At 46.3% G+C, this 20,427-nt stretch overlaps 2 protein-coding genes across 2 annotated transcripts in view; both read right to left on the reverse strand.

Annotated features, from left to right (window-relative positions):
- The window catches only part of stpg4 (sperm-tail PG-rich repeat containing 4), a gene marked incomplete at its 3' end in the record, with an annotated part of 10,527 nt that extends 708 nt beyond the window's left edge, over positions 1 to 9,819 (reverse strand). Inside the window, exons 1-6 of the mRNA XM_080782884.1 lie at positions 9,778 to 9,819; positions 9,267 to 9,326; positions 8,002 to 8,259; positions 6,962 to 7,026; positions 5,339 to 5,387; positions 1 to 22 (exon numbers count right to left, since the gene is read on the reverse strand). The exon at positions 1 to 22 is cut by the window's left edge and continues 83 nt beyond it. Of these exons, the coding sequence (XP_080639010.1) occupies positions 1 to 22; positions 5,339 to 5,387; positions 6,962 to 7,026; positions 8,002 to 8,259; positions 9,267 to 9,326; positions 9,778 to 9,810 (487 nt within the window). The 5' untranslated portion in view covers positions 9,811 to 9,819. The remainder of the gene's footprint in view (positions 23 to 5,338; positions 5,388 to 6,961; positions 7,027 to 8,001; positions 8,260 to 9,266; positions 9,327 to 9,777) is intronic.
- Positions 9,820 to 12,526: 2,707 nt separating this feature from the next.
- On the reverse strand, positions 12,527 to 17,379 carry calm2a (calmodulin 2a (phosphorylase kinase, delta)). Its single transcript, XM_080782259.1, has 6 exons — positions 17,244 to 17,379; positions 16,121 to 16,151; positions 14,486 to 14,629; positions 14,285 to 14,391; positions 14,008 to 14,143; positions 12,527 to 13,891 (listed from the first exon to the last, which is right to left on the reverse strand). The coding sequence occupies exons 1-6, from the start codon at positions 17,244 to 17,246 to the stop codon at positions 13,863 to 13,865; spliced, it is 450 nt and encodes a 149-aa protein (XP_080638385.1). The 5' UTR covers positions 17,247 to 17,379; the 3' UTR covers positions 12,527 to 13,862.
- Between the last annotated feature and the right edge of the window lie 3,048 nt (positions 17,380 to 20,427).

Genomic DNA, 20,427 nt, shown 5'->3' on the forward strand with positions numbered 1-20,427 from the left:
GGCCAGGCGCAGGTCCCTCCCTCTGAGGTGGAGAGAACCATTGATTGGTTGGTTGATTGATTGATGATCTGGATCATATCGTTTTACTCCTACCATAATAATCCAGAGGTGAGACTATTAGCACCATTTATAAAGTATATCATTGAGGCATTCAGCAGACGCTCAAGTCCAAAGTGCAAGGTTGGAGTAGCACTCCTCTCTTAACTCAGTCTCTCTGTCTCTCTCTCTCTCTCTCTCTCTCTCTCTCTCTCCTTTGGACTGTCTAACCCCCCCCCCCCTGCACTCTGTTGGCCTGTTTATCTTGCTCAGCCTCTTACTTCTCTGCTTCTGGCTATCTTCTCCCTCCCTCGCAGTTTTTTTCCATTTCTCTGTGAGATGTTTTATTAAAGAACAGTCAGATGTTTTATTGAACAACATCAAAACTCTCTCTCTCTCTCTCTGTATCCATTTCTCTCTATGTGAGCCTCTCACATAGACACAGCCTCTCCCTCTCTTTCTGCCACAGACACACACACACACAGACACATGTGCGTGTCTGTGAATTGCGTGTGTGTCTGCATGCACATGCACACACACACACACACACACACACACACACACACACACACACACACACACACACACACACACACACACACACACACACACACACACACACGCTCTCTCTCCTTCTCTCTCTCTCTCTCTACACCACCTTGCCTTTCACTTCTCCTTTATTCCCACCCACTAAAACACATTCTGGTCACCGGCAGCAAGCTGTGCAGAAATAGCTCACGCGCCCCCCCCCCCCCCCCCCCCCCCCCCCTCTGCTGCTCCACAGTCCACAGACACGCCCCCCCCCCCCCCCCCCTCTGCTGCTCCACAGTCCACAGACACGCCCCCCCCCCTCCCTCTGCTGCTCCACAGTCCACAGACACGCCCCCCCCCTCCCTCTGCTGCTCCACAGTCCACAGACATTAAATCTCTGCTCATGTCCCCAAACACATGCAGGCCAACCATCTCCTATATGTTCATAATAATGTTCAGCCGCTCGTTGATTCATAAACAAAATGGAGAGTGAAAGAGGACAGAGACAGAGAGAGAGGGGGGGACGGGGACAGAGAGAGAAGAGACACCGACAGGGAGAGAAACAATTAAGGAGGTCTCCTTTCCCCTCTCCTTTGGTGGTTAAGGAGGTCTCCTTTCCCCTCTCTGGTGGTTAAGGAGGTCTCCTTTCCCCTCTCCTTTGGTGGTTGGGTTAGTTAAGGAGGTATCCTTTCCCCTCTCCTCTGGTGGTTAAGGAGGTCTCCTTTCCCCTCTCCTCTGGTGGTTAAGGAGGTCTCCTTTCCCCTCTCCTCTGGTGGTTGCTGTTACCATTACATGCCATTTGATCCCGGTGGCTGCAGGTTCACTTGATCCTTCTTCTTGTGCATTGGCCTGCGCATGGCCCTACGCAGCTCCCTCCCTGGGCTGCGCATGGCCCTCTACGCAGCTCCCTCCCTGGCCTGAGCATGGCCCTCTACGCAGCTCCCTCCCTGGCCTGAGCATGGCCCTCTACGCAGCTCCCTCCCTGGCCTGAGCATGGCCCTCTACGCAGCTCCCTCCCTGGCCTGCGCATGGCCCTATACGCAGCTCCCTCCCTGGCCTGCGCATGGCCCTATACGCAGCTCCCTCCCTGGCCTGCGCATGGCCCTATACGCAGCTCCCTCCCTGGCCTGAGCATGGCCCTATACGCAGCTCCCTCCCTGCACATGGCCCTCTACGCAGCTCCCTCCGTCCCTGCGCATGGCCCTCTACGCAGCTCCCTCCCTGGCCTGAGCATGGCCCTCTACGCAGCTCCCTCCCTGGCCTGAGCATGGCCCTATACGCAGCTCCCTCCCTGGCCTGAGCATGGCCCTATACGCGGCTCCCTCCCTGGCACTGCCCGCGTCCAGCCAGTGGTGCTAATGCAGGTGTATTTCACAGGAACCGTTGGGGAGAAATTCTCTTACAGCCTCGATCGTCTCTCAGCGGTGGTGGTGGTACCGCTGGTATGTGTGCGTGCGTGCGTGCGTGCCCATGTTTTTGCATGTGTGTGACTTTGAGCCAAGGCACCTGGCCTAGTTTCTGATTTCAGCGCAGCACGCTAGCACAATTCTCCCTGTGTGGCATGGATAACTGGCACATGCTTACAGAATGTCTGCTAAACCCTTCACCTTTGAACTTTCATTCATTATGGGGCATCAGTGGGGCCGTGCTGCAGCGAGCGCCTCCATTTATATGGATCAGCGCTAGCCTGGGGGCCCGAAAGTGCTGCAGCTTCCATTCTATTCTAGACTCCAGGTGAATGCAGTTTACCTACACTGTAGTATGTGAGAGAACTATAGCAGGACTATTTAAAACATCTGCAGCATGCAGCATAGCACTGCTGCTAGAGATGAAGTATTCAGTATGTCGTCAAATTATGCCAGCCATACTCAAGTTCTCCATCAACTTCACCTGTTCGCGTCAACCACTTTCAAGTCCCTCGAGTCTCTGTTTTGGGCATGTCATGGTAAGCGGAAATGTACTCGTAATTTCAGAAATCCTGTTATTGAATGTTATTGTCATGTATTTTTATCCTCAGTGGGTTGACCAAATGATCTGAAATTGCATATGGGCATTGACTATTATTGGCATTAATACGCAGAAAGTGGAAGTCCATTCTTCACCTCAAATCAAAACTGCTTATTCGGATTTTCACCACAGGCTGTGCCCATAACTCGAATGGACGGTGGGTAGAAATGACAAACATTTCAAACATTTTGAAAATAGCAAATATACAACCTGCAACATGTTGTGAGCTTGTGGATCAGCTATTTTCGATCTGTAACCACAAATATAACTTGTCCAATGTCGGCTTTAGCTGGGAATGAGTTTTAAGTGCTTAACTGAGCCAAACAACCATGGACAGTCAACTGAGCGCAGTTCAATTCAGAGGGTTTGGGGCACAATGCAATGCAATCCAAGCACAATGTGCAAATCTAGGACACATAACGGCCTTGGGATAGAGAAATTAAGTCAAATCTGAATAAATACATCTGAAAAAAAAAAGATTCTCTTTGTTGCATTTTCAAGTGCCTCCGGTCCTCTTCTCGATATGTGAAAATCAATTTCATAACATATGAGTTCAGAGAGCACACAGATCCGGCAGAGTCCTTTCCCATCGGCGGCACTGCTTTAAATAAGGACAGCCTAACTAGTCCAAGTACAAAACCATTAGGACACGTCTCCACCTTTGACCTACTTGTGTCTGTTTACATCAGGTCAGGTCAGCTGTCTATAGGCTCGGCGGGAAATCCCTCAGTACCATCACTACAGGGATTTGTTTAGCCACTTAACCTTTGACAATAAACCTGTGTCGGACTCATCACGACACCATAGTAGAAAGGGGAAAACTGCTCCCAACTCCGCGGTGATAACACCCCCGGGATTTCTTAGCACTTTTCCTTCTCTGTCAACACCCAGCAGCTGCAGCCACGGCTCAAATGTCCGCCAGCTTCCACCACGGACACACAGTCAGAGGGGGGTGTAGCAGGCTGCAAACCACACCGTGCAATGCGACACAAACATGACTTGTCAGTCAGTGCAGTGCCATAATAGGCGCTCGGGCCGGGGCAGATGATGTAATCCAATAACCTCTGGGGGTGCTCTTTTCTTCGACAGTAACAGTTGTCACCAGGGATTTAGGCTACTGCGCCCCCAAACTTCACTTCGAGTTCACTAAAATATGTCCCATAATGCAAATCGCCACAGAGCCCGGGTGACACGATGTGTCCATGCTTGGAAAATGGCAGGAAAATAATAGGAAGGAGCAGGATGGGGGTTTTACTATTTTAGAATCTGTCTCACAATTGGACACATTGTGAGCTTGTACATATTCAAAACATTTTTTATAGATTTGAAAACTTGAAATGAGACCTTCTGCATAATGAGAATACCGAAATTTGAATTCTGTACTTTTATTTGTAACAGAGTAATGCTACAGTATACATTGCAGAATTAATTTTGTCAAGGAAACTATCAGGATTTAGAAGACAAATCGGCCTCAGTCCAAAATGGGTTAATACTTCTACTACTTAAGTAAAACATTACGGTATACTTTTCCCACCACTAGTAATAACTGATGCACCGTGGCTTCTCTGGCCAAAAGATACTGGGAGGGTAGTCTCTCGTGACAGACTGTTGGCTCACACAATGTCAGATGCTTCCGCCTAACAGTCTGCACTTCGGAAGTGCAGGAAACGTACAGAAAATAAATAAATAAAGCGGATGCTGTTTTTTATAAATGTGTAGGAAATTGTATTGCCTGCCTCCAGACTTTAGTGGGAGATTGAAATTATAGATACTCTCTGTTCATGTGCAGTTCTGATTTCCCACAAGTTCTGATTTCCCACAGCAAACTTTTGTAGTTTAGTATCTAGCTTCAATGTCATTAGCCAAATGTTGAAGAACTTCTCGCTGAGTAGTATAGCTTTGCTGTTATTTCCAGAGTCTGGTTATGGGGGCTTGTTGTAACCAAAACCCTGTCTGGTTATGGGGGCCTGTTGTAACTAAACCCTGTCTGGTTATGGGGGCTTGTTGTAACTAAACCCTGTCTGGTTATGGGGGCCTGTTGTAACTAAACCCTATATCTGGTTATGGGGGCCTGTTGTAACTAAACCCTATATCTGGTTATGGGGGCTTGTTGTAAACCTTATCTGGTTATGGTGGCTTGTTGTAACCAAAACCCTATCTGGTTATGGGGGCCTGTTGTAAACCCTGTCTGGTTATGGGGGCTTGTTGTAAACCCTGTCTGGTTATGGGGCCTGTTGTAACTAAACCCTGTCTGGTTATGGGGGCCTGTTGTAAACCCTGTCTGGTTATGGGGCCTGTTGTAACTAAACCCTATCTGGTTATGGGGGCTTGTTGTAATAAACCCTATCTGGTTATGGGGGCTTGTTGTAACTAAACCCTGTCTGGTTATGGGGGCCTGTTGTAAACCCTATCTGGTTATGGGGGCCTGTTGTAAACCCTGTCTGGTTATGGGGGCTTGTTGTAACTAAACCCTGTCTGGTTATGGGGCCTGTTGTAACTAAACCCTGTCTGGTTATGGGGGCTTGTTGTAACCAAAACCCTGTCTGGTTATGGGGGCTTGTTGTAACTAAACCCTGTCTGGTTATGGGGGCTTGTTGTAACTAAACCCTATCTGGTTATGGGGGCTTGTTGTAACTAAACCCTGTCTGGTTATGGGGGCTTGTTGTAACTAAACCCTGTCTGAAAGTACATTGTAATTAAGCCTTTTCTTTCTGTGGGCAATGGAAAGAATGGTCATAATAACCGCCGGTGACTAGATACTCACCGGCAGAAAGCTGATACGCCGCGGTACGACAGACCGGAACATCACATGCCTGCCAGGAGAGAAAAGAGGGAAAGAGAGAGAGAGGGAGGGAGAGAGAGAGATGGTGCAGAGAGAGAGAGAGACAGCATGAATGAATGAATGAATGAATGACTGACTGAATGAATGAAAGAAAGAAAGAAAGAACAGTGTTAATTTATTCATTTGTAAAAATTAATAAATGTATTCATTTGTAAAAAATGTAAATGTAACCTCAGGATTGTGCGCGCGTGCGTGCATGCGTGCGTGCGTGTGTGCGTGGGGGGGTAGTGTCGTATGAAGAGGGACGACTGACTGTGATCAAGGGATGATTCACAGGCTGCCTGCTATAAGCTTCATGAGATTCAAGATGGTCTGAGAGTATGGGATGGATGGATGGATGGATGGATGGGGGGATGGATGGATGGATGGATGGATGGGGGGATGGATGGATGGATGGATGGATGGGGGGATGGATGGATGGATGGATGGATGGATGGGGGGATGGATGGGGGGATGGATGGATGGATGGGGGGATGGATGGGGGATGGATGGATGGATGGATGGGGGATGGATGGATGGATGGATGGATGGATGGATGGATGGGGGATGGATGGGGGGATGGATGGATGGATGGATGGATGGGGGGATGGATGGGGGGATGGATGGATGGGTGGGTGGGTGGGTGGATGGATGGATGGGTGGATGGATGGGGGGATGGATGGATGGATGGATGGATGGGGGATGGATGGGGGGATGGATGGGGGGATGGATGGATGGGTGGGTGGGTGGATGGATGGATGGGTGGATGGATGGATGGATGGATGGGGGGATGGATGGATGGATGGATGAATGGGGGGATGGATGGATGGATGGATGGATGGATGGATGGATGGGGGGATGGATGGGTGGGTGGGTGGATGGATGGGTGGATGATGGATGGATGGATGGATGGATGGATGGGGGGATGGATGGATGGATGGGGGGATGGATGGATGGATGGGTGGGTGGGTGGATGGGTGGATGGGTGGATGGGTGGGTGGATGGGTGGATGGGGGGATGGATGGGTGGATGGATGGATGGATGGGGGGATGGATGGGTGGGTGGGTGGATGGGTGGATGGGTGGGTGGGTGGGTGGGTGGGTGGATGGGTGGATGGGTGGATGGATGGATGGATGGGTGGATGGATGGATGGGGGGATGGATGGGTGGGTGGGTGGGTGGATGGATGGGTGGATGGGTGGGTGGATGGGTGGATGGGTGGATGGGTGGATGGGTGGGTGGATGGGTGGATGGGTGGATGGATGGATGGATGGATGGATGGATGGATGGATGGATGGATGGGTGGATGGATGGATGGGGGGATGGATGGGTGGATGGGGGGATGGATGGGTGGGTGGATGGGTGGATGGATGGATGGATGGATGGATGGATGGATGGATGGATGGATGGATGGATGGGTGGGTGGATGGGTGGATGGGTGGATGGGTGGATGGATGGATGGATGGATGGATGGATGGATGGATGGATGGATGGATGGATGGATGGATGGGTGGGTGGATGGGTGGGTGGATGGGTGGATGGATGGATGGATGGATTGAAGGCTTACTTGCAGTGGGTCTTATCCACTGGTTTCTCCATCACGTTGTACTCGCAGGGTGAAACGTTGACATCCTACACATATACAGTAGGCACATATTATACACAAAAAACAGTTACGTTTTCTTTTTTTGTATTATTCTCAGCCGTTTTATAAGCCCATGCCTGCCTGGAACAGAATTGTGAGCATTGTATCTTGAGTAGGTGTCACAAAACATGTCATTACAGGGTCAAAAGCACAATCAAAACATAACATTTAAATGAACAGTAACCCGCACTAATTACATCCTTTATGCTTTGAACAATTTAACATGCATGACACGCTCTTTTCTGTTACAAGAGACAGGAACACGGGAGGCTATGAACACAATCCTGCTTTAACACCTTTAATCTGCAGGAATCACTATTTTGGGCATGACATTTTATAGGCACAACTCAGATCCACAGCCTCAGAACGTGTCACAACTGGCTATACTCTTGCCATATTTGCAGGACACCATTGTACGATACACATAGCTTTAAGTCAGTGGTCCTTGAGGGGGTTCCAGGTGGTCCCCAGCTAAATGAGGTGGAGTTGGTAACCAAACCCTTATAGATCTTTAACTCTTGAGAGTGTAAAATGAAACCAAATGGTTAAGCTTATGGGCCCATTTGGTTTAATTTTACGCTCTCAAGAGTTAGATTTTTGTTAAACACCTGCATTACTTAATTTACAAGATGATTAGAAATGAAAAATAATTATGTTGATCAACATTTGCCTGTTATCTCTCCTATGGTACCAACATCAATACGGCATGGACAAAATCTTATCCAACGACAACAAAATATTGTCTTGGGTCTGAGAGGCTAAATTTCATTAAATAAATAATGGACCTTGATATGACAATGGTTGAAACCCAGTGCTTTAAGTGCTGGTTTAACCTGACTGGTTGAAACCCAGTGCTTTAAGTGCTGCTTTAACCTGACTGGTTGGGGGTATAAATTGTTTGCGACGTGAAAAACCAAACAATAAACAAATAACAACCAATGCGGTACCAGAGAGACACCCACCTTGTCCCTGACGCCCAGGGTGAAGTTGTCAGGGCGGGGTTGGTTCTTGAAGGAGTACGAGGCCTGGCGCCTTAGGACCTCCTGGATTGAGTCGGTGTAGCCGTACACACCGGGTAACAGTAGGTCCCCCTTTCGCATGCCATGAATTGGGGCTGTCCTCCTGCCCGGGCCCTTAAATCCATAAGTCTTCCTCACTGGGTTCAGGCTGTCTTCCTCGATGAAGTCTCGGATGTGGTATTGACCTGGGATGGGCGTGTCCTGGACAGCAGGCGAGATGAGGAGAAATGAGTGTCACGGTTCAGGACAGGCAGGTGATGGACCCAAGAGGACAGGCAGGTCGAATACAAGGGGGTTCATTAACCAAAAACAGGAGATCAGGAACATACACTGGAACACGAGGAAACAAGGAAAAACTAGGAGCACGGGGAAACACTAGGAACATGGAAAATCACGAGGAGCAAAAAAACACTAACTGTCTGACTTAAAATTTACGAACAAACAAGGAACTAAAAACACAAGGGCATACTTATAGATAAGGACTAACTAGACACAGGTGAACAACTGACAAATCAACACAGTGATTGGCTGGGGGACTAAGAGGACACAGGTGAAAAACAAAGACTAATCACAAGGTAGACAAGGCAGGTACAGAACTACAGTGGCATACAGGAAGGCACAAGACTACAAAATAAAGGTACACAGGTAATAAGTGAAACTAAGAAACGGCAACTAAGAAACGGGGAAAAACACAACACTTCAAAATCACAGGAAAACACCAACTCAAAACAAAGGAACACAGGAAAAATACAACGGGGATACAGAACATGGACACAGAAGTCACGGACCGTGACAATGAACAGCGAATAATGTGTTACCTTGTAGGCTACCGGAGGGAGATAGTGTGTTCTGCTTTTGGGGGTTTTGAAGGGTTGTCATCTTTTGAGGGGCGCCAGTCATGATGCAAATCATGATGCAACTACATTACTCTGCTTGAAACATTGTTTATCTGTGACCCAGATAATCTCATCTATATTATAATATCATTTTTAAAGGAGAGAGTGCAGTCTCGATGAGGACAACAGCTCCTAAAATACACAAATTATTTGCAGATGCACACAGGCTGATTGTTCCTGATATAAGGGAAAGGTACAAGTTCAAGGGGAGATACTGCCTCTGAAACAACATGGGCCACCGCTTTTGGGCTGAACCGAAGAAGAACCAGAAAGGCTATAGGAACCCCTGTCCAATCCAGCACAAAAACCTACTTTTAACGTTGCTAGCCACCATCTTCCTCGACCACAAACGTCTGCTTTCTGACTGGCCTCCTGTAAAAAACAAAACAAAAAAACATCAAGACATTCGATGAGTTTACAAATGTTCAGGGTGTGGTTCTTCATTCACATTTCATAGGCATTCAGATAGCCTTAAGGCCTATTCACACAGTTTTAGGTACCGGTAATAAGGTGACCACCGAAACGGAGGTTAGTGAAAACAGAGAGATGAATTTGGGTGAGCGGTGAGTCGCTTACCACTGGGGCGTAACGTCATATTGTAGTTTTCGGTGGTCACCTTATCACCTAAAACTGGAGTACCGGTATATGAATAGGCCTTTAGCCCTTAACTCGTTGTTATGAGACAAAGATGAGACACTACTAGAGGCTATGTCCTCAAATTTCTGGTTGTTCACGACGTGTGGACTCAAGCTTCTGTCTGTCTCTCACATTCCTCACACAAACGATTATGCAGGCCATTGTTTATCTTTGTAGATCCCCTTACCTTCTCTGTTCTTCTATCTGCATTTCTGGACATGTCACTGCCTTCAGAGGTGTCTTTGTTTTTCCATACGGCCGTATCCTTGCACCGCTGCAATCTGCTGTCCACGGTGCTCGACTGGGCAGATCCAGTGACACCTGACCACCAATAAACTGTGACTGTTACTATAGTAGCGAGCGACTCCGCTATCGATCAATTTTTCAACAAGCTGGCCTGGAAAGAGGGCTAAATTTAGACTCACCAACCAGGGCGAGGTTTAGGAAGGTGATTTTGAGGAAGTTACTATTGTGGGTATCAAGGTACACTATACCTTAGGCCTTAATATACAGTTAATTTGCTGGGGATATCGGATATGTCACATATTTTGTCTTATGTCATGTGTAACAGTTTACAATTATAATTGTCAGGGATGTATAGCCTACCGTTATAACGTAGAAAAGCATTGTGTAAGCCAGGTAGAACAACTAGCTGCTCACAAAGTTACAATGTAGGTCATGACAATACAGGTCTATAATTAATATCGCGACTCCTCCCTACTGTATGACTGACAATGCCATGTCTGGACATGTATTATGTCTTTGCCAAGAGAAACTATTTCAGAAATGAACCCGCATGCTTCTACTGTAGCTCTTGGCATCCTCAGTAGGCATGCACAACCAGGACAAAGACATACAGTATAGCATACAACATACACACGCATGTGCACACAGCGCACTCACGCGCACACACACACACACACACACATGCAAGCGCACAAGCACACACGCAGAGGCGCACACACACACACACACACACACACACACTGTGTCAGCACAGCAACGGAGGACCGTCACCTAAAGACTAATTTATTATTAGTTCCGCGCTGGTGTCTCACACTACAAGTTCACAAGCTTGAGCATTGTGAGATAGTAGATCTGCTGTTTTCTGTGCTGCTTGACACAGCGCACAACCAAATCAGGCATAAGCCAGCTAAAATCTCTCTCTGGGAGCAAAAAAAATTCAGGCCTGTTGCTAGGCTACATGGAACATATGATTCGGATGAGCCAAGATTTCATGTTTACATTGCTTGTCAAGGAACTCCCATGTGACACTATATAGAGTGCATATGAAGACACACACACACACACACACACACACACACACACACACACACACACACACACACACTGTCTGATGTCTAGTTGTTAACCTTGAACCTTGAATTGTTGAGGTATATCAATCCAAAAATGCTTCAATTGGAAAGAATAAACATCAATATTGCCAAAGTTTAAAGTTAAGATTGATAATAATTTGATACATTAAACTTTCACCCTAGTGTGTGTGTGTGTGTGTGTGTGTGTGGGGGGGGGGGGGGGGGGGGGGATCTGGGTTGCTGCATATTCACCCAGGGGACCTCCACTGCAGTGGATCAGTACGGTTGATGTGAATCCCAGAGAACTTGTCAGTTTAGTGCATTTTAGTTTTACTTCACCTTCATTTAAATTGCATTGAATTGAGAGAGAGAGGATAGTTGTTTAGAGTTTACACTAGATGAAGTAGGAATGCTAAAAGTTTAAACACCAAAGTACCGAAACAATGTAATTAATTAGTAAACAATATCCTGAATTGGTATTCACATATTCAACCTTTTATCATTGATAATTGCACAAAATAATTTGATCACTTTGGAAATGAACATACTACACTGGTGATGAAGACAGCATGTTAGCATAACGAGACAAGACATTGATGAAGAATATTCGCTGAGGCGAGTTCGTAAACTGGCGAGTTCTCCGGATACCATTGATGTGATGTGTGGATGTATGTGGATCATAGAGTTCAAATATATATATATTACATATCTTGTTTTTCATCTAGTTCTGTCTCTAATCTCTTATTAGTATAGCTCAGACGACAACAGCAATATGGTTTCACAATGTGTTGCCATTCACAGATTTTAATAAGTGGGCTATTTTAGGTACGACACTTATACTGAGAAAGCATTTTTTTAAAGCCCTTGTGTTAATTGGTTCTGACAAGATGAATGCCTGTGGTGTCATTGATTCACACCTTGCAACGCTCGTATAACTCCCCACTGTGTTTGTCACGCGACAGTCATTCTTACAAAATCATATCAAAGGTACATTCAGTGAACTATCCCTTTGAATTATGCTTACTCTAGTGACTGATATATTGCTTGACGCCTGTACAGGGCCTTTTTATGTAGTGCTCAATATGTTTTAACATGCACCCTCAGGGACTATTAAACATGCATGACTAGCCAAGCCTCCAACAGCCACAGCTTTTACTACCACACGAACTAAACCAAAACCAACATCATTTTAACAATGCTTGAATGTTTGTCTCATTTATCAACCTGTGGATATTTATAACAAAATATATTCATACATAGTCCCGTTCTTCCAGAAAAGACTGCTCCAATGCAATGCTGCCAGCGTCATCTACCCAGAAATACTTTGTGTTGTGGTCGTAATTGGTCAGTGGGTTTCAACCCTTTTATATCAAGGCCCATTAATTATTCGGCATTTGATGAGATTTAGCCTCACAGGCCCAAAATATTTTATTGGCTAAGATTTTGTCCACAATTCAATGCCGATGGCAAATGTTCTGCAAACATTGATGAAATTATCCAAATATGCCTATACTAACATAATCTACAAAGTATGAGCAAAAGAGTGCACTTATTTAAGAGACAAACATCACGCCACGGCAAAAATGACCTGCTTGTACAAAACAACGCAGGAGGCAGGGCAGAGGTCCACGATAGAGCTTTATTTCGTCATTCATCAAAATAACAAACTCAGTATCTCGGCAAGCTACTGTAACAAACTCAATATTCAGAAAGTTAAACAAAACCGGGTACAACTCTATTTACACCATGGTTTCTGATGTACGCTCCGCTCAATCACCTGCACCTTGCACTTCAGGGGGCATTTGCCAAGTAAGACATGAGGCTGTCAGCTCCTCTAGCCAGTGCCGTGCCAACAACAGAGGCATACAACACATGGCCCCCCACCCATCTAGTCAGTGGGGGGGGAATTGGACAGTACACAGCTAATCTAATGTCGAGTACCATTGTGTGCACACTTCAAAATAGAAGCCTTTGATCCCGCTCAGTGCTTTTATTTTAATGACAATACAGATTTGATATGAGCTTAGCTGAACATTAAGAGGCATTGGCTGATGCTCCTCTCAGTGCCTGTGGGTAGAGGGGCGGGCAGGGATTTAATACAGGGGGGGGGGGATGGCTCAAAATGGTAAACATTGTTTCATGTGTATTCTAGAGCAACAAAAAGAAAAACAATTCTCTATCAAAAAAGGAGCATCCTGTCAATACAAAATGGGAATTATTACAGCGTATACAAACTCAAGGATCCATTATAACCGAGAAAACAAGACAATTTTCAAATCTGGGTAGATTGTTAATTTTATTGGAAAACAAAAATATACAACTTGGAATGGATTTTGAGGCATGGCCAGGGGCCATAAAAAAAAAAGAACAAAAGAGAAAGAAAGAAAAGTTAAGTTGTGAGTAAAACATTAAAAAGCAGATTAAAACAAAGTCGTTTTCTGGTAATATAGAACAGCAGATACAAAAAGAGTTTGTACGAGTACCTAGGAGATACACCCGTGTCATTTTTTTTGCAGTAGTGCAATGCTGAGAGATTTTTTTCCCCATATACTTTGTCCGTAGTCCATGCAGAGTTAAACTCCTCTACACTGTTTCCATGCCAACGGTGTTGCCAAGTGACAACCAGCCGACAGGGTTTCCAATGTTGCCATGCGTGGAGGGGGCCCGGGCCCACATGACAGGAAGGTTCCAAGTTCTCCGGCCCCCCTACGGGCCTTCGGCGGGCATCTGGTTGTTATGACTGCTCCGTCACTCCAAAACACCATGACAGCAAAAAAGAAAAAAAAAGAAAAAAAAAAGACATGGGGACAAGAGAGCCTATGCAGTTTACATGCAGTTCCTTTGGACAGCAGGGAAGTAGGGCGGGGCGAAGGAGGGGGCTATTAAGATTTTACAGATAAATTACACAAAAGAAAAAAGGCAAATTATTTATATAAGAAAAATCTGTACAAGGCCTTCACTTCGCTGTCATCATTTGTACGAACTCTGTAAAGAGATGGGGGGGGAGTTATAGTTAATGGACGTTTCCCATCATGTCAAACAAGTGACCCAAACATGATTGATAACCATTTCCACGCCTAGATTATGTAATCCATACACACCTTCATAGTTGACCTGTCCGTCACCGTCAATGTCTGCTTCTCTGATCATCTCATCAACCTCCTCATCAGTCAGCTTCTCTCCCAGGTTTGTCATCACATGGCGCAACTCAGCAGCACTGATGTATCCATTGCCATCCTGTAGAATAGCATCAGTTGTATATTACACACACACACAACTGGAAAAAGGTGTACAGAACTGGGCCTCTTTACACAAAGAAAGATCAGTCATTATTGACAGGACACACAATCAGTCACAGAACATTAAGTTGAGCTTTACCTTGTCAAAGACACGGAATGCTTCTCTGATCTCCTCCTCGCTGTCTGTGTCCTTCATCTTCCTGGCCATCATGGTCAGGAACTCTGGGAAGTCTATCGTTCCATTGCCTGGCAGAGAGAAAGCGAAAGAGGGAGGGGTCAATTCCACGTGGCTCTATGAACAGTCAAGTGAAGTGAGCGGTGGTGTTGTCGTCGCCCTCACCATCTGCGTCCACTTCGTTGATCATGTCCTGCAGCTCTGCCTCCGTGGGGTTCTGACCCAGAGAGCGCATTACGGTACCGAGCTCTTTGGTGGTGATGGTGCCATCGCCGTCCTTGTCAAAGAGTGAGAAGGCCTCCTTGAATTCTGTCGAAACAAGAGCTCAAGTGTGAGCTTAAAGGAAGTCACAAGCGTGGAATGCAAACCTAAATAAAAGCTCTGTTGACAGGCAATGTCTCATTGCAGTTGAGCAATGCATACATTTAATATTCAATAAGACAACTGGAATTGCTAAAAACAAGACATTTAGGAAACTGGCTCCTTCAAAGCCATCTTATTAAATAAGCCCTGAATCAACTCAAGGACATTACATCCCTCACATCTCAGCAACAAAGCAGCTATCATTTCATGACTAATTTATAATTTTGAGGATCTAATTCTGACTACACAGGTGGCTCCAACTGTGAGGCTGAGCAACAAGCAGGGTTAAGTAAGGCTAAATAAGCCTTAATGAGTATGACAGTGAGCTGAGAGTTGGGGGGGGGTGGCATGAAGGTATGACAAGGCCAATGTACAGTGGCATCTTGCAGCTGGTCATCATACGAGGTACACGAAAGACAGACCATGCAGTTCCAACATTGAAGGGAAAAACACCATTGTCACAAGAAAGTGGCTACTGATAATGACAGGCTGCACCCTCAACAGGAAGTCAGTCAAATCAAACCCATTCGTCACGCACCATAAACAGAAAACAACCCACATGGGTCAGGCACTCCCGCCTCGGTTATGACGATTAATGCCAAATGCAAGGGAAACAAGGCCGTGTATTGGAACACAGTGTTGTATATACTATATACACAAACTGACACCACTCGTGAAAGACGCCTGTTGAGGTCAGCAAACCACCGACTGAGCAAAGGGGTTTACCGAATGAAAGCTGATGCCATGAAATACACAGCAGCAACAGTCTGGACAGTGGTCAGCATATTGTGAAACCTGAGGACTAAAGTGAATCATGTTAACTGAAGCAGCAGGCAAGCAGAAGCTCTAGTAAGACGAGCATCTACTCAGCGGTAGTGCTTAGGGGGGGGGGGGGGGGTTGCACTGACCATTGTACACATAAGTGAATTCTTATTAAAGATTAGGGTGTGTGCACAATACAGTCATCGAGCCGTGTGCAGACACATACCTCGATAGTACAACAATTACATTCCATCTGAACATTTGGCTATAATGGACTCATGTTTCAACTGCCGTTTTTCCCCTTCCTTGAACTTGCCAAGATTCCATACAGCGGAAAACACACCCAGGCCAAAGGCCACATCAGACGCAGGATGTAAAACACTCTCTGGCCCACAATGCTTTCAGCTAGAACACAGCCCTTGGAGATTACATAATTTATTATATGGCAACAGTGAAAATGCAAAAGCGGTTTCCATCATGGAGTCCTTGAAGGCTACAGCAGCGTCGACTGACAGCCTGTTCATTCATTCCTCTTTTATGACCAGTAGGGCCGTCCCCATGGAAAGCCTTAAAAGGCAAAAGTATAAATCCAATGCAAGGGATGTCAGGATCCACATCAATGGCCACGTGCCAGGCCAGGGAGAACAGAAGTAGCTCAATGCATCGATGTCTTACCGGCAATCTGTTCCTCTGTCAGCTGATCAGCCTAAGGGGGGAGAAGGAGACGAGGCAATTAATTATCAAAACTCATATGTCTCACACGCTTCTTAAATATAGAGCACAGATATTACCACCATATGAAACGTTTCCTCAACATATGCTGCCCCATTAGTGGAAATAAAACGATATAATGTCAATGTTATCCAAGAAAGAACAACGCAGGAGCAAAAAGTTGGTAGCTATGAATTGCATTATAGAACCCCCCCCCCCCCCCCCCCCCCCCCCCCCAGCACACACACACTAAATTATACCCAATACTAAAGAAAACTATGGTTTTGGAATAAGACTAGTTGTACAAGATCAATACACACATTAGAGTGCTATAAACAGGAATGCCCACAGACGTCAGACATGGCTCATGCAGCCCCACAGACATGTTGCATGATGCTGTCAACCGTTTCATTTGACTGCAACGTACGTAACCCACAATGAATGAGTTTACAATTTGGCGGTAAATAATAACTGCCTGGGTAGTGGGCGCCGACATTAGCTAGCTGTAACTGTAAGGCTGAGGCTACCAGCCAAATCTCGCCCAATATGAGAAGGAAAAAAAGCTCTAATAACGACATTATGTAGCGTCAATTCAAGTTGGAAAACAGCCAATAAATAACTTTACACCGCGTCAGTTTGATACCCAAGCAAGCAAAGTGGCGTAGTTTCAAATGAGCCTCACGAAAAGCTACTATTAAAACCAACCAAATGTAAAATTTGAAGCGCTTCCACTTGGGGGGGGGGGGGGGGGGGGGGGTTGTAGGGGGTGGGAGGGAGGTGCAATGTACCACCACCATTTTCCAATCAAACTATACAGCAGTTGAAGCAAACGAGGTATCGATTGTAAGATTCAACGACGGTAAAAGGCTGGGCTGCTGCTACGCTAACATTAGCCTGCCTGCCTGGTTGGTGTAATCAGATAGCATTAGCTACAGCCGTGCTGTGCCGGTCTGCACTGCAGCAGCTCGAGCCGGCCGGAGTACTAAACACAACTTGAGGAGGAGAAATGGGTCTTCGTGTGTCTCCTCAAACACCCACCACGAAGAGGGCAAATGTAAAAGTAATATGTCTTTTCCTGCTGTCTTACCATTTCGATGTAGATGTAGTAGCCGGTTTAAAACGACGAAAAGTCCGCAAGAAAACCACACAACCAAAAAAAAGGCTTCACGCTACTACAGACTCACTCGCTCTCTCGACTCGACTGAATGGCAATCTGTATGAATGCACTGACAGAAAGGCAACTGGACGCGCCTTTAACGGCTACCCACAAACCCCTCCTCCTTTTCCAGATCCATGCGCCGACTTCCCCATTTCTCCATTTACTAAAACAAACGAAAAGGGGGGGGGTTTCGGATTCCGAAAAGCGCCTTGACACCTCGATAAAAACCCCAAGCGCGAGATCGCTCGCGTAAACATATATATTTTTATTGTAGGGGCGTTAACTCGAGAATTTTAAACAGTAACCGGACTAGTCGCCGGCGGCCTAGATGACGTGGCGTATGAATACTTTCTGCTAGTCCGTGACGCGGCGCAAGACGTAGCCGGGCGAAATGGCGCTCTGTGATTGGTTCGTTTGTACCTGCAATGCGTCACTCCCTTGGTCTGCGCTGCCGCTGCATCTAGTCCCATACTAGACATCCCAGTCGGTGCCACAGGCATAGCAAGCAGACACAGGCTTGTTGCATCGTGTATACATATGGGCATCATCTTTAAGGGACACCCAAGGAGATAGTTTTGATAAGCATTTAGTTATACAAGGGGCATGTTCTTTATAGGACCCTAATACTAGGCTACTACACTGACCCAGTTTTGGTACACTTGTACAGACATTAATTTATCTATTATCTATAAACTGCCGCATTCTCAATCTCATGAATAATAATTTTGCCTTACTTTTTTTTAACATGAAGCTGCTGAATAGCTGAATCATTCATTTTGTAATGCTGTCATCCACGATACGCTGGCATATATATCATGACCCCAAATAGGCTAACGACATAATGTACACTGTCAGTGTCTGTGGCTCTGAATGAAAAGTTCCTTTGACCTGTGGGTTGCGCGTCTGCATCGTATTATGTTTTGTGTACAATGAGATGCATTGTCTGGACTGACATGGCGGGCGGTGCATAGCAGAATAGTGTGCGCACGCGCGCTTGTGTGTGTGTGTGTGTGTGTGTGTGTGTGTATGTGCACACGTGTGTGTCAGAGACATGGTGGGTGCATGTGCTGATGTGTGATATGTGACTGGGCCTGTAGCAGGCGTGCTGTCAGATGACTGTGGATTCTCAGGTCTAATTGCGCTGGTGGTGTGTGGAAGGGAGTATCTGATAGCCTGATTTCTTATGCTCTGCTGCTCCCCTGTCTCCCCCTGGCCACCTGTCTCTGGCCACGTCCCACGGGAGATGCATGCGGAGGAGGGTATACAGTGAGACGTGTGTGTGTGTGTGTGTGTGTGTGTGCGGACTATTTGAACAGGCCACTGACTGAGAGAATGTACCAGAATCTCTCTCTCATGTCCCAAAATTCATGTCATCCCATCCCCTTCGCGTGCGTGCGCGCATACATACACACACACACACACACACACACACACACACACGTGCACGCGCGCCTCCATCTAGTCCACTGGCTCTCTCTTGGATCCGCCGAGAGAACAAGCACACAGCAGCAGCATCCTGGAAAGCTGGAAATAGGGCAATAGTACAGTACTGTACATTGCAATGTTCTTCATGCATCTCAGGGAGTATAACTTTTCCAGTACTGTACCTACTAGACTCCTTAGACATGGCTGTGTTCTGCCACTGCTCGCTAGCCTCAAAAACTCGCATGCAGGCTCTTTCCCCAACGAACCATAATCTGGAACACACTGGAGCCTATTCACTTAAATCTGTTTTTCATGCTCCACGATTTCTCTCACTCTCTACAGATTACGTAACGCCAGAGGAGACGGCACAAAGGCCTAAATCTGTCACAAGAACAAGATAAGCTGCTTGAAAGAGAGCATGATGTTGGTGCATGTATGTTTGGAGTGTCCCCTTCTCTGCCTGCAAGATTGGCATATATGTTTATTTGCCAAATATGCTGTTATTATACATTGCCATGGCATGTATATGTCTTCTGGCATGTGCATGCACACACGCACACCCACACATACACACACACTGTATAGACACACATGCACGCACACACGCACACGCGCGCGCACACACACACTTTCATGATGAAATGTGTTGCAGTAATACACTTCAATAAAGAGACAGTATTTTGTGACGGGTCGTAAACGGAACACAAGGTACACGGCCGATGGGTTTTGTTCTTCTGGTCTATTATAGTGCAATTCATCTATTATGCAGAATCAGCTGTTTGGTTCGGCTGATGACATGCCCTCAAACGGGTCCCTGGGGGAGGGCCTACTACAGGTCAAAGGTCATTGTAGGTTAGAGGTTAAATATGGATGGGGACAGATTGGACCCCAGGAGAAATTACTTCATGGTCTATAAAACCTAAAACCAATCTGCAGGATGTGAGCCAAAGTGGGATTTGCTAACGAGAAGGAGCAGAGCATTTGCACTGTAAAAAAAAAAAGAAAAGAAAAAAAAAGTACAGTCTAGCATCCCTATTGTGGACCTGTCATAAGACATTTCATTGTTGGAGAGGGGAAAAAGGGAGGGAACAATTAGACCCCTGGGGGACCCGGTCAGCAAACTATATAGTATTTACAGTAAGTGGTTAAGTATTCTTGTGTGTGTGTGTGTGTGTGTGTGTGTGTGTGCGTGCACGCGAGTGCATGCACATGTCGGTGTGTTCATATAGGCAAGCATGTGCACGTTGTAATTGTACACCCGCGCTCCGCATTATATCTATGCTACTGTTATGCCCTACTATGTCTCCCCTCCTCTGAATTAGTGAATGTGTAACTAGCCCGACATCATGCAATGGGTCCTTATCACACATACAGTACAGCCTTAGAGTATAGCATACAGCCCAGCCCAGAACCTTGTCATAGAAGAGAGCTGCTTTCAGCTGCATACCATGGCTTCGGGTCAAAGTTCGCGCCAGTTTAGCGGAGGCTAGGATGCGGTGATGGAGCTTACCTCTCCGTCTTCATTAACGTCAGCTCTCTATAGCCTCCGACATCACTTCCACTGATAACAGTTGGTATTGTCCACTGCGCAGAAAGGGCGTCGTTGCAGATCAATATAGGATTGCATGTGAGTTGGGGGTAGGGTGTGCGTGTGTGAGTATCACACTCAGAGTGTGACATTTGACTA

The sequence above is a fragment of the Protomyctophum bolini genome (assembly GCF_963924005.1).
Source record: "Protomyctophum bolini genome assembly, chromosome: 14".
In the NCBI taxonomy this organism is placed as follows: Eukaryota; Metazoa; Chordata; class Actinopteri; order Myctophiformes; family Myctophidae; genus Protomyctophum; species Protomyctophum bolini.

What these genes read in the sequence shown, in the direction of transcription:
- calm2a (XM_080782259.1), bottom strand. An exon ending in GACAGAGGAACAGATTGCCG is followed by an intron (nt 14,630 to 16,120) that starts GTAAGACATCGA and finishes TTGTTTCGACAG; the next exon opens with AATTCAAGGAGGCCTTCTCA. An exon ending in CATTCCGTGTCTTTGACAAG is followed by an intron (nt 14,144 to 14,284) that starts GTAAAGCTCAAC and finishes GCTATTCTACAG; the next exon opens with GATGGCAATGGATACATCAG.